A 13,079-nucleotide genomic window follows, 5' to 3' on the forward strand; every position below is an offset into this window, starting at 1 on the left:
AGGATTTTAAATGGCTTTTCCAAGAGCCACAGCAAGTTAGTTATTTTATCTGTTCTGTTTTCTATTTTGTGCCATTTATCCTAGAGCTTTTAACAGTATTACACGCAGCTTTCACCATGGATAGATGCAAACTTACTCTTTTATCCCAGCTTCATCACCACTGAGTACACAGAAGCAACCTGGAATAATATTCATTCAGAATTCAATCCCCACCCTTCAGAAAGGTGTTTAACTTAATTCCCACGTGAATGGTATCAAGGCAATGCCACTCTCTCTTAACATACATGATACAGTGCTTGTGAAATTATTTGCAAGTTAAGCTAATTGTTATTTCACACTTTTCCTACAGTCATCGTGGTGCTGTTTGTAACTCTGCGGCGACATAAAAACGAGCCATTAATTATTAAAGACGATGAAGATGTACGAGAAAACATCATCCGCTATGATGACGAAGGAGGAGGAGAGGAAGACACAGAGGCTTTTGATATTGCGACTTTACAAAACCCAGATGGAATTAATGGATTTTTACCCCGTAAGGATATTAAACCAGATTTGCAGTTTATGCCAAGGCAAGGGCTTGCTCCTGTTCCGAACGGGGTTGATGTCGATGAATTTATAAATGTGCGGCTACATGAGGCAGATAATGACCCCACTGCCCCGCCTTATGACTCCATTCAGATTTATGGCTATGAAGGCCGAGGGTCTGTGGCTGGCTCCCTCAGCTCCTTGGAGTCCACCACCTCAGACTCAGACCAGAATTTTGACTACCTCAGTGACTGGGGTCCCCGCTTTAAGAGACTGGGAGAACTCTACTCTGTTGGTGAAAGTGACAAAGAAACTTGACAGTGGATTATAAATTAATCAGTGGAACTGAGCATTCTGTAATATTCTAGGGTCACACCCCTTAGATACAACCAATGTGGCTATTTGTTTTAGAGGCAAGTTTAGCACCAATCATCTATAAACTCAACTACATTTCAATGTTGAACCAAAAATTAATAATAAAAATAAAAAGTATATGTTAGGAGGTTATAAATCTTGTGGAGTGTGAATTAAAGTATGTGGAGTGTCTAGAAGTCTTTGGATATTTGATATTTACCTAACCACCACAGACAAAGATTGGGATCCTGGCTAATCCTTAGAGAGATGGTTTAAAAAGAGGAAAAAATCAAAATTAAAAGGTGCTTTCTTAGAAAAATGGACCTGCAAGAAATGTGCTGCTGATATGTGTCTTCTGCAAGGATTTTTATAAATGCAAATGGTTTTTTCCCCTTCACCAATAAGGATCCCGCCACAAATGAAAAAGCAATACTTGGTCCGCTGTACATGATGACTTTTTGGAGTTTTGGGAGGCCTCCTAGATTATACGGTACGGTGACCACACATTGTACATAACTGTTGGCCCCACTCATCAGAGACTGAATAGCATCTTTAAATATTGTGTCGAGCCTTAAAATATTCACATGTTCCTAATCCATTCCAGGGTGGGGATTGCCAACTCAGTGGTGGAAGGAGAGAAATCCCATTCAAACAGGCTTGTTTTCTGGAAGCAGGATTACTCGTTCCCTCCACTTCATCTTCTTCCACAAGGACACAAAGATAAACTGTATCACACAGTGGACTACATAAGAGACAGATGGTTTTATTGCTAGCGCGTGAATTTATTTGTTTAATCCTCGAAATAAATATTTTATTGATGTCCATTAATGCTTTTATTTATTAAGGTTGGTAATCTATAGATTAAGGGACTATATGAAAAAAAAAAAAACCCTAAATTATATCCATTAATAATCCTTTAGATTGTTTTATATAAATATATATATATATATATACAATGAATGTTTAATACATGTACATTTCGATGAGATGAGTATGGCAGGCAATATTATCAAAGGGGGAGCTAATAGTCTCTTTAGAGTAGAAAGTGTTATTGTGGCTGGTGATGGCAGGAGCAGCATTTTCCCAGAGAAACTTTTGGACTGTTTTCTATTTTGTTCATAATCCTAGTATTTGGTGTTTTTACTACAAGCACAAACATCTGAAAGTATATTGATTCATGTGAATATTTAAACTCTAGACTTTTAGATACCTACATAATGCCCTGCCCAATAAACACGCTTCAAGTTCCCCCCATTGTTTTAGAGCAGGAACTGGTTTGTACATAATTTTACTGCTTTTGTTTTATAGCACTTCTCTCCCTGATCTTCATGGTGATGCACAGAAAGTCTTAGACTCCAAAAAAGAACAGCACTAGAAGATGTGAGCATATTCAATTTGTAACACAATCCTGCCATTTAGAAGTAGAAAATGTATGATAAAAATCAAGTACTACATGCAGATCATTTTAATTTTCTACTTTGCTTTAATGCAATATTGTTTATTTACTTCATGTATTGTATTCAGAGAAACTCCTGTACTGTTTCCTACTTTGTGAAATATATTTTTATAAATACCTTTGTTGTCATCACTTTTTTTTTTCTAATCAGATGAAGATCTGTTAAGAGAGACACCAACTCTAATTAGAATTCTAGAATGTTCAACTAAATCGTCCCAAGATCACTTTGATTTGTAAGAGTCTTTATTATAAGGAATCAGAGAAGTGAAATGGCCTGGCAGTGATCACACAGCAAGCTACCAGCAGGGACATTAAAGGAACGTGGTGTATGGAAAGGCTAGTCCAGCTGTGTCGGTTGGGTCCTCCTGGCAGCAGAAGCTGAAACAGAGTTAAGATTAAAAGAAAAAAGAAGCAGGAATGAGCAGGGCAAGACTTCAGACAGGGATACAGGTCTAAAACTTGCAGAAGTAAAGTGATCAGTGAGTAGGATTTAGCAACAGAGGTCTACACTGCAAAACAGACCTGACCAACTTCCACCAAATGGGTTCTGAGTCAAAGACTGTCTGACGAGGGATCTCTCATTGGGGAACAAGTAGTTGGGGTCTAGTTCCCCTGCCATCTCAGTTCTTGGCTTGGGGTTGCCTGGGAGGAGCATGACTTTAGCTTGAATACCAAAGATGCCAACTCCTGAAGACTGCCTCCACTGTGGCAGAAACAAAATGTTTGAATATTAGAATCTGCAACTATCCAGGGACTTAGTTGAGTCACTGAGTTCCCACTGCCTGAGAACAGTTCATGTTTTATGCTTATCACTCTGGCTACTGGACACTTTTTCTTGAGGTCCTAGTGATAGTCTAAAGTGACTTCGGCTTGGCACAGTGTCTAAAACAAATACTTAGTGAATGTAGATTATTCATAGTAGTTGTGACAGTAACTAGTAGTAATATTCCAACTAAGGTGAAATCATTACCTTTTTACTTATCTCTTACTTACCAGATTCATTTCTAGTGTACTTCTCAGTGAAGAGCGCCATAGATTAGAGACCTACAGATACGTCTAACAGAAAAATTACACTCTTCTTCAGGAATATAAAATCTCTATCTTCAGTCTTGGCAATCAAAAGGATAATATTTATATGGTGATTTAGGCAACTCAAATACTAGTTGCCTAAATCTTACTTCAAAATTTACTTTGCTCAGGAAGGGAGAATGAAAGTGTTAATCTCTTGGCAATTTACTTTGCCACCACACTAGCATTTTGTGCTTTAAAAGTCCCTCTAAGGTTTTGTAATACGGAGTCAAGCAAATAACACCATGTTCAATGATACTTTTAGAGTACCCTGCATTAACATAAAGTTCTGAGGAACACACACACACACACACACACACACACACACACACACACACTGACTTAAGCACTTTGTATTTTGTCAATAGAGTTGTTAGGACTTCCTCAACCTAGAGAGGGTGATGGGATTCCTAGCCTTTTTCAGGATTTGAGTACCTGATGCTCAGCTCTTCAAGTAAGACATTTTCTTAACTTTATCTAAGTGACTATTTTTGTCTCTGCATTGTTTTCGCTTGCAGCAATACTGACATATGTCTTACATATACATGTGTGGCTATTTTTCAAATAAAATGCTTATTCAGCCCACAGGCATTTTAATGTGACTGTAGGTCTTTATTGGGTCCTAACCATTAGTTGTTTTCCATTCTTGAAACTTATGCCTGTGTGAGGTTTCTCTGCCTAACGGAAGAGAACTGTTGAGTGGGAGCAAAGTGAGACAAAATTACCTCCCTCTGCCTACCTCACAACTCCAAGTTCATGTCTGGGGAACTGATGCATCCCTGGGTGACTGGACACCACATGGAATTAATTCAACCTCAACCCTGTCTACTATTTGAGCCAATCAAATTACAAAAATATCCATGTATGTATACTATAGAGTATTAAGAGGATACTCCTTACAAAAATCTTGCATGAGTACAGTTATTGTAAGATTAAGAATAGTTGATAACAGGATGATTAAAATAGTCTAGAAATTATACTCAAGTATTAACCTTGCTGCACAGAATTGTGATTTCTGAAATACAAACTTGACAATGAAAATGCTTTGGAAAAATGTGTAAATATCTGTGTGTATATAAAATAAAAGAAAACTTAGATCCACTGGTATCACCAGTGATATCAGGATGCTTAGAAAGAGCCAAATGTGTTTTTTGGAGAGTTTCCTTAATCAGATGCTTAAAGTAAGAGAAGTCTCTGCATGAGATTTGGAAATCTCATAGGAGCAGCCAGATTCCACACTGAGACTCAACAGAGTTCTGGGCTGCGCTGTGGTTTGGAGACGGAAAAGCGGGTGCTGGGAGCTAAGTAGCCAATTACTCTTTATAGCCACATAAGGACTGGAGGCAAGTAGGCCCTTCCAACAAGTTGTATTATGCGATCACTAGCTTTGCAGGGAATCTCACGAATGTATAACCTTCTGATTGCCTTTTTGATTGAAAGTTCCATCTGAGATCAGGACAGTGCAACTAGTAATAAGATTTCAAAAAATCCCATCACTGGCACTGTTGGAAAGGCTGAGCATGACTGAAATCCCATCATTGTCAGTCAAAAAGATAAGGTAACAGTGGGCATCACTACAAAAGCTATATAAATGCACAATTTAAACATGAATATCAAGGTGGAAAAAGAATATATGTTTATATTTCTATTTACATACACATATATACCTAATAAAGTTATCAGGGTTAATTTTATATTTGTCATTTTTCATCCCACAATCCCACACTACCAAAATCCTGGAAGGGCGACTCCTTGTTTTTCTGAATCTAACCTTCAATTGGAAAGAAATTGGATTGAAGGTAAACAGTTTTACACGCAGGTTTTTATTTGAGAACAAAATAACAGCTCATAATACCTGGGATTAGAATGAAATGCATCACATTGTGAAGCTAGACTGAGATGTTTTTGTATTATTGTGTTTTTGTGGAGAAAATAATTGTAGAATGTGTTTTGAAGGTAATAGTTTTCAACATATTTTTATTTTCCTCAATTCCAGTACTGTCTTATTTGCTAGACAAAGTTTCTTTGCAGAGTGACTCAGTTGGCCAAACAGTGTACACCTATTGTTGTCACGGTGGTTATTGCTCATTTGATGATTGTGGAAGACAGAAATTCCATCATTAAAGTAGATGTTTATTTTTACTGTTTTCTTCTTAGTAAATACACATTTATGTATTACATGGTATACTATTTTTTTTGCTTGTTTTTGTTTACATGATACACTCTTTATATTAAAGATATTCTAGTCCTAGTATTTCTGACCCAATCCTAGTACTAAGGGGGCCATGCAATTTAAAATCCCCCTGATTTGATGGACTGTCTTCAAAAAAAGAATTGTGTCCCCCACATGTACTGAGCATCAACCATCTTAGGAAATAAGATTAAAGGAGACGGCATCTCCAAACTTATTCTTTTATTTATAAAGTGGGAGCTAACGAATACCATCTAACCTAACTGTTGAAACATTCTTTCTCTATGGTCTTGTCAATAGTATTTTGAGTCTAGGTTTATACTTAGGTTGGTCTGACATTAAAGCCCATAATTTTCAACTAAACAACATTCTTTATAATTATAATGTAAAGCTTGTAATGATAAGAAACAGAAACCAAGTTATGTACACAATTATGGAAGAACTGAGGAAAAAGTAAGTGACTCTAAGTGGGGACACTCAAGAAGTCTTCACAGAGTTTTCAAAAAAGATGGGACTGAAGAATCGGTCGAACAGAAATCACAGCTTTTCAAATATCCAAAACTCAGAGGGAAAAATTATAAAAAGATGACATTACAGATTTTGGACCTTCAGAATGGTCCTCATAGGACACTCTAGGTTTACCTAAACTGTAGTGTTTTGTGGATGAGAAAAACGAGTCTCAGAGATGTCTTAAGGAATTTTTCAGGGTTAAATTACTCATCGAAGAAGTAAGAGAGACAGGAATTGAACCCTGGTCTTCTAGTTCATTACCAAGATCATGAGGTTGTGTTTTTGTATATATGTACCACCCTCTCCACTTTATTTACATAAGCTTCTTCTAGGTCACAAGGCTAATAGACATTTTCTGAAAAATCAGTGTCTGGAGCACTCTTCTTCCAGTTTGAGTTACCTGCCATCATCTGACACACATCCTGAGTGTTAGTATTATCTCTTGCAGGTACCTTTATTAGTAGGTAATAGTTATCTCTAACCACAAATGATAGAAGGAGAGTTGTTAGAAGGAATACCACAGGATGATGTCTGAGGAGAAAAACTGTAGAAAACAAAGCCTTCAATGAACCTCGAGAGCAGATAACAAAAGAAAATGAGAGATCACTGAAGGTAAATTTTAATTCCTTCGGATCTCCTCTGTACATGCAAAGATATCCAGGGCCATCTTATGAGTCTTCATAAATATGAGCCAGATTTTAACAATTATATTCTAATTGAACACAAGAATTTAGGAGTCATTGGGATCATTCTCTCTTCCTAATATATGCATTCCTAACTACAACTTCACCTAATTTTCTTTCTTTTTTTAAAATTTTTTAAGACTTTATTTGTCAGAGAGAGAGAGAAGAGAGAGAGAGCGTAAGCACAAGCAGGGGGAGTTGCAGGCAGAGGGAGAGGGAGAAGCAGTCCTGATGCAGGACTCGATCCCAGGACCCTGGGATCATGACCTGAGCTGAAGGCAGACGCTTAACCGACTGAGCCACCCAGGTGTCCCCACCTAATTTTTTTTTCTTAATTCAACCTCTGAATTTTGACAACAATTCTGTATTTGTGAAGTCTAATTGTTGCACAAGTGAATGGATTATTTGGCTCAAGGAAAGAGCTATAAATAACCATACTGCAAATAAACTAAAAAAAAAAAACTTTCTAAATTTATTTTCTACAAAGTCTGTGGTATGATAGTGAAACAACTGTCTTGCCTTTCTAAGACACAGAGTCTAACTGGATACATTATAGAAGCAAATAAATGATAAAACATTAGATTTGTGTCTGCTACAGAAAAGATGAACAGATAGTTTTATGAAAGGACAAAGAAATCATATTTAACCCTGCCAATGCACAGTATCCTACAAGAGACTATGTTACAGTGAATCTTAGAGAGAGCGTATCAATAGAGTAGGAGTATCAATAAGTAATGCCAAGCTAGGATCCTGGCACTTGACAATGAATTATGCTGCTGGGCTAGGATATCGCTCAGTGGACTTTACTGTTAGTGCTTTTTACCATATGAATTCTCCATGTGACAAAACTTCCAATACCCTTACTTATTTCACAAATACTTGGTTAGGATTTCTCACAAATCTGGGTGCTGGGAAAAAGCAGTCAACAGGACAGGGAGGTCTGTGTCTTCAAAGGCCTGGTGGTACAGGAGAAATATAGATGAGTAGAAATAAGAAAAAAAAGAGAAGATGATATGATAAAACACAAAATGGATGGGAAATTAAATATTTTACATAGAGTGGACAGGGTGATACTCCCATTTGTCATGTGAAGTTGCCATGATAAGAGAAACCCATAGCAAGAGTCTTGGAAAAGTTTGTGTTCATTGTTGTGCTGAACTAAACCAATGGACATATACAAGAAATGAAAATGAGGCACAGATCATATTGGATGAGGGTGGAAGTGGCATAATATGATGTGGAGAGGTAGTCAGAGACCATGTCATACTAGGCCTTGTCACTCAGGGCAAGAAGCTCAGATTTACTTCATGTCAGAGAGGAGGTTACTGAAGGGATCTAAAAGCAAAGGGATGACATAATCTGGCCTATATATTTAAAAAGATCACTCTGGGTCTCAAATGGAAATGGATTATAGGATACAAGGATGAAAGCAGAAACCTAGATAGGAGATTGCTGCAGTAGCCCAAGCAAGAGGTTATTTTGGTTTTGACTACTAACGTGGTATTAGAAATGGAAGAAACTGAATCCAGATATACTTTGGATAAAACTGGCAGTACTGGGAACTGCACTGGATGTACAAGATGAAGGAAAGATGGATTTAAGGGTGACCTTAAGTTGTTCAAGTTTTTGACTTGAACAACTACGTAAATAGTGGGGCCATTTATAGGGATTGGGGTGATTGGGAGAGGGTCTAGTTATCAAAAACAGACATCCTCATTCCTCTAATGATCTACAATAGAAGGGATAACAGTAACTAGAGTCACTTAGGGGCCCCTGGGTGGCTCAGTCAGTTAAGCGTCTAATTTTGGCTCAGGTCATGATCCCAGAGTCCTGGGATCCAGCCCCGCATCAGGCTCCCTGCTCAGTGGGGAGTCTGCTTCTCCCTCTCCCTCTGCACCTCCCCCTTGCTCGTGCACACGTGTGTGTGTGCACGCATGCTCTCTCTAAAACAAACAAACTAGAGTCACTTTGGTGACTCTATGGTGGGGTGCCTGGGTGGCTCAGTCAGTTAAGCATCTGCCTTCAGCTCAGGTCATGATCCTGGGGTCCTGGGATTGAGCCCCACATTGGGCTCCCTGCTTAGCGGGGAGACTGCTTCTCCCTCTCCCTCTGCCCCTTCTCCCCCTCCTGCACTTGTGCTCTCTCTCTCGCTCTCTCTCTCGATCTTTCTCTCAAATAAATAAATAAAATCTTAAAAAAAAAAAAATTTCCTAGATGGCACGTATAAAGGACTTCAAGACAATGTTGCTACATTTTGATTCTTCTATATATCAATACCTGAATCAATACAAGTCACAAGTGACATAATTAGTCTCAGGCAGAAAAAGTCCAGCCAGACTATTTTTTTAGCTTTCTAGAAATGGGAAAAATAAAAAGGCTCCATATTAGTGAGTTCATTCTTGGCTGGTGTAAGATGGATTCACTTATGTTTCTTAATGGAAATGAGGAGTGATAGCCTGAAATATTTATCTACAATTATCTTAAAGTGGGGGAAATGCATATGTAACTGTATATAAACATAATATGTTATCTAGAAAGCATTCCTGAGCTATATCCTTTCTTTCTGGGCTGAATACTAATTCTCAAGGGAAGAAGTGGTTTGGTCTTTGGTGGTTTAGTTATGATAAAATATATATATCAGGAAAAAAACACATTCAAGTCTTATTGTATTTATTGACACTTACTGATGAAGTTCATCTGATTGTCTGGAAGTTGAGATTGGCATTTAGTAGATGCTGGGTGCATAGAATTGAAGTGGTATCATTCTGGAGGGAATATACAAAATAAGTGTAAGAAATTTTTATATAAAAAACAAATTTAAAAGGATGCACCTTCTTTGTTATGTCATTATGTTATAAGCCCTATACTAGATATCATGGGTGTTGGTCAAAGATGATAAGATTCAATCCCTCTCCTTCGGGATTTCCAGTCTTCTCTGGTAGCATGACACGTTTTTTTTTTTTTTAAATCATAGCATTGTTTTGATATATATGTTCTGCACTTTCAAATTGTTATAAGAATATAGAGCCAAAAATAATTCTTTGTGACTTCAGGAAAAGGTACAAAAATATTTATTGAACTACGCCAAACAGGAAAAGTTATTTGGGTTGGTTACTATGGTTAGAACTGGGACAAACAGGCAAAGATAATATCACAAGTGAAAAGCAAGAGCCTAGAGAAGACAGAGTGCATCTTAAAACTTGGCAGAGATAAATCAAGAACTGAAAATTACAGATGTATTTTCCCTATAGAAATATCAGTGGAATCTAATAGTATATTAATAAGTAATGCCCCTTACTTTAACATGGTTCATCCTAAGAATATAATTTAGTATTATCTGACTATCAAAAACAAAACTATCCCTGAATATTTCAATAGATGCATTAAAAAAAGTCTGAGACAGTTCATAACCTTCTTAATATTTATAAAAACCCCAAAAACAGACAACTATGTAATAAGCACAGATAGGAACTTCCTTGAGTTGATGAACGATAATCTACCCAAATTCAATAGCAATTGAAATAGTTAATAGAGAATTTAGAAGGTATATTCCCTTAATGTGGAGATAAGAAAAGAATGGCTATCCTCACTGCTTTGGTTCAGTATAATACTGGAAGGCTTGGCTACCACCATGGCATAAGGAAAAGCAAAAATAGAAACAAAAATTTAAGATTTATGGGGGAAAAAATGTGTCAATATTTGCAGATGGTATTGCCATAAACATAGAAAAGCTATCAGAATAAACTATTAATACTAACCAGAGAGTTTATCAGTATAACTAAATCTAAAATAGAAGAATTTAAAATGTTAAAATGTCAATTATTCCAGAAATTAATCTAAAACTGCTATTCCATTACAATCAAAATTAAAGCAGAATTTTGTGATCAATTCAAAATTTTTTTCAAATTCAATTTTAGTATTTACTGAGCTCCATTCTTTAATATAAAATAATTGAGATAAGGCTAGTGTATTCCTCACACTACCAGATAAGAAGGACTTGCTACCAACCTGAAAAATAAAACAAGAAAACAAAAATAGGGCACCTGGGTGGCTCAGTCGTTAAGCGTCTGCCTTCGGCTCAGGTCATGATCCCAGGGTCCTGGGATCGAGCCCCACATCGGGCTCCCTGCTCTGCGGGAAGCCTGCTTCTCCCTCTCCCACTCCCCCTGCTTGTGTTCCCTCTCTCGCTGTGTCTCTCTCTGTCAAATAAATAAAATCTTAAAAAAAAAAAAAAAAAACAAAAATAAAAAGCAATAAAAAAAAATAAGCTATGGCATTCCCGTTGCAAGCCCAGAAGCACATTTAAGTACAGTAGCCAATAATCAAACTTAGCATGACAAAAAATACAAATGTAGAAACAGTAAGCTTATTACTATAGTAAACTATTACTATAAATTCATAAGGTCTAAAAAGGTGGAGACAGCTAAATGTTGGTGGAAATATTAGAAGTGAGAAGCTTCATATACTGCATCTATTTTGTGATCCAGCACTGACATAGCACAGTTAAGTCAATATGTCCAATGTTATTTGTGCTGGAAACATTATATTCATCTATACAAGGAGAATAAATATTAATTATGACTATTTAATAAAAAGCAAGGGCTACTATGGGGCATTTAGAAGTAATAAAATAAATGCACATAAGCCAACATCTATTTTGGAAAACAATGTCAAGTGAAAAGACAAAATACAGAATGAATCTTATGGCAGAATAACATCCGTATTAACTGGAAACACAGCCACACAAATACACATTTCACAAAGAATATTTATTATTGCATTATGTGAGGAGAAAGAATGGCTCAGCTACTTTCACTTGAGGTTCATATAAGTAAAGGAATACATAAATAAAAATAGAACTTAAACAAGTAACGTAAATGTGTTTAGGGAAAACAAACAATGTATATCTGGGACTCAGTATCAGGTGGAGGACAGGAAGCATTAGAAATAGGATGAGTAGTGGTCTGGTTAGGAAACTTCATGCATGTTAAGGAGTCCAGACATACATGGAAGCTCTCACCTATGCAGTTCATTGTATAGAACAGGAACTCATATCATTTTAATAAGTATTCTAAAAGTCAGATTTTCAAATATATTTCACATTTATTGAAATGTCCAGACTATCCATTCCCCTCTTAGGGGTCACAATCCACATTCACAAACTAAAGACTCTTAGAAATCCTACTGCAATGACAACTTCTTAATTTGTTTATCCTAGGATTTCTCAAATGTAATTATGTTTTTGTTTTGTTTTGATTTACTCGAACACCAACTTCATCTTTGTAGATACATCTATGTGGTAAAACAGAATATGAGCATATCTATTGCAATCAACAGACAAACAGGATTTTTAAGAAGTGAAAGGATATGGTCAAATCTAATTTAATCCCTTTCCTCTTGATGGAGACATATTAAGACTACCATCTTCTATTTATTGAACATCTACACTGCACACAGCTCTGTGATAAGTGTGATTAGAACAAATCATAGACCTTATTCACACAGAGCTAATTGAAGAGAGAAACTTAACACATGGAGATAATTAGGTGATGTGACCTACTGTATAGGACAGTATCTAAGGAAGTGATAAAATGTGGGGAAGCTGTCAAGTCAATTGACATTCAGGAAGAAAAAGTGCCTGAAGTTCATAATGGCTAGAGAAAACCATGTGCAAGAAGTAAACTTGTTTGTTAGGCTTCCTTCCCTATTTAGGAGAGAGGGATCGTAAATCAATTACCTTCCATATGGGTTACTGCAATAGTCTACTGGATAGTGTCTTGATCTCTAATCTTTTCTCCCCTCAATCTTTAAAAATTTCTATTATCAAATAAACTTCCCAAAATATCACATTTAACTACCCTTTTATCTGCTACTAACTTAAATCGCTCCCTAACCATTCTTTTTTTTTTCTTTTAATATTTTTTTGGGGTGGGGTCAATACATATTTGCAGAGCTTATTCCACACCACGTCCTGGTAGAACAGAGTCCCTGAAAAAAGAAACTTCCAGGCTGATGGAGAAGGCTACAGTGAAAAAAGAGGACTCTATATTAAAGGATGACCTCCATGCCTGCAAAATCTACTCAACTTACTCATTTAAAGTTTCCCTTTACTTTGCAGTACACAATTCTCCCTCTTAATCGCCTTTTCTGAGAATATCCAGGAATGCTCTTCCCACTGGTACTCAACTACACACATTACATTTATCTCCCCGGTTCCATTTTCAGTAGTGGGTATGTGATCGCAAGGTCATATATGAACAACCAGTAGTTAGGCAGAAGTTCTGATAAAGGT

At 36.7% G+C, this 13,079-nt stretch overlaps 1 protein-coding gene across 4 annotated transcripts in view; it reads left to right on the top strand.

Moving 5' to 3' along the window:
* Nucleotides 1-2,459, top strand: part of CDH8 (cadherin 8) — a 358,968-nt gene extending 356,509 nt beyond the window's left edge. For 3 of the 4 annotated variants that reach the window (XM_036091704.2, XM_036091706.2, XM_036091705.2), the window contains one exon: nucleotides 350-1,626. In XM_036091704.2, coding sequence (XP_035947597.1) covers nucleotides 350-843 — 494 coding nt within the window. In that variant the 3' untranslated portion in view covers nucleotides 844-1,626. Of the gene's footprint in view, nucleotides 1-349 lie in introns of all 4 variants that reach the window. The other variant, XM_036091708.2, reaches the window with a different exon arrangement.
* The last annotated feature ends 10,620 nt before the right edge of the window (nucleotides 2,460-13,079 follow it).

The sequence above is a fragment of the Halichoerus grypus genome, chromosome 15, assembly GCF_964656455.1.
Source record: "Halichoerus grypus chromosome 15, mHalGry1.hap1.1, whole genome shotgun sequence".
In the NCBI taxonomy this organism is placed as follows: Eukaryota; Metazoa; Chordata; class Mammalia; order Carnivora; family Phocidae; genus Halichoerus; species Halichoerus grypus.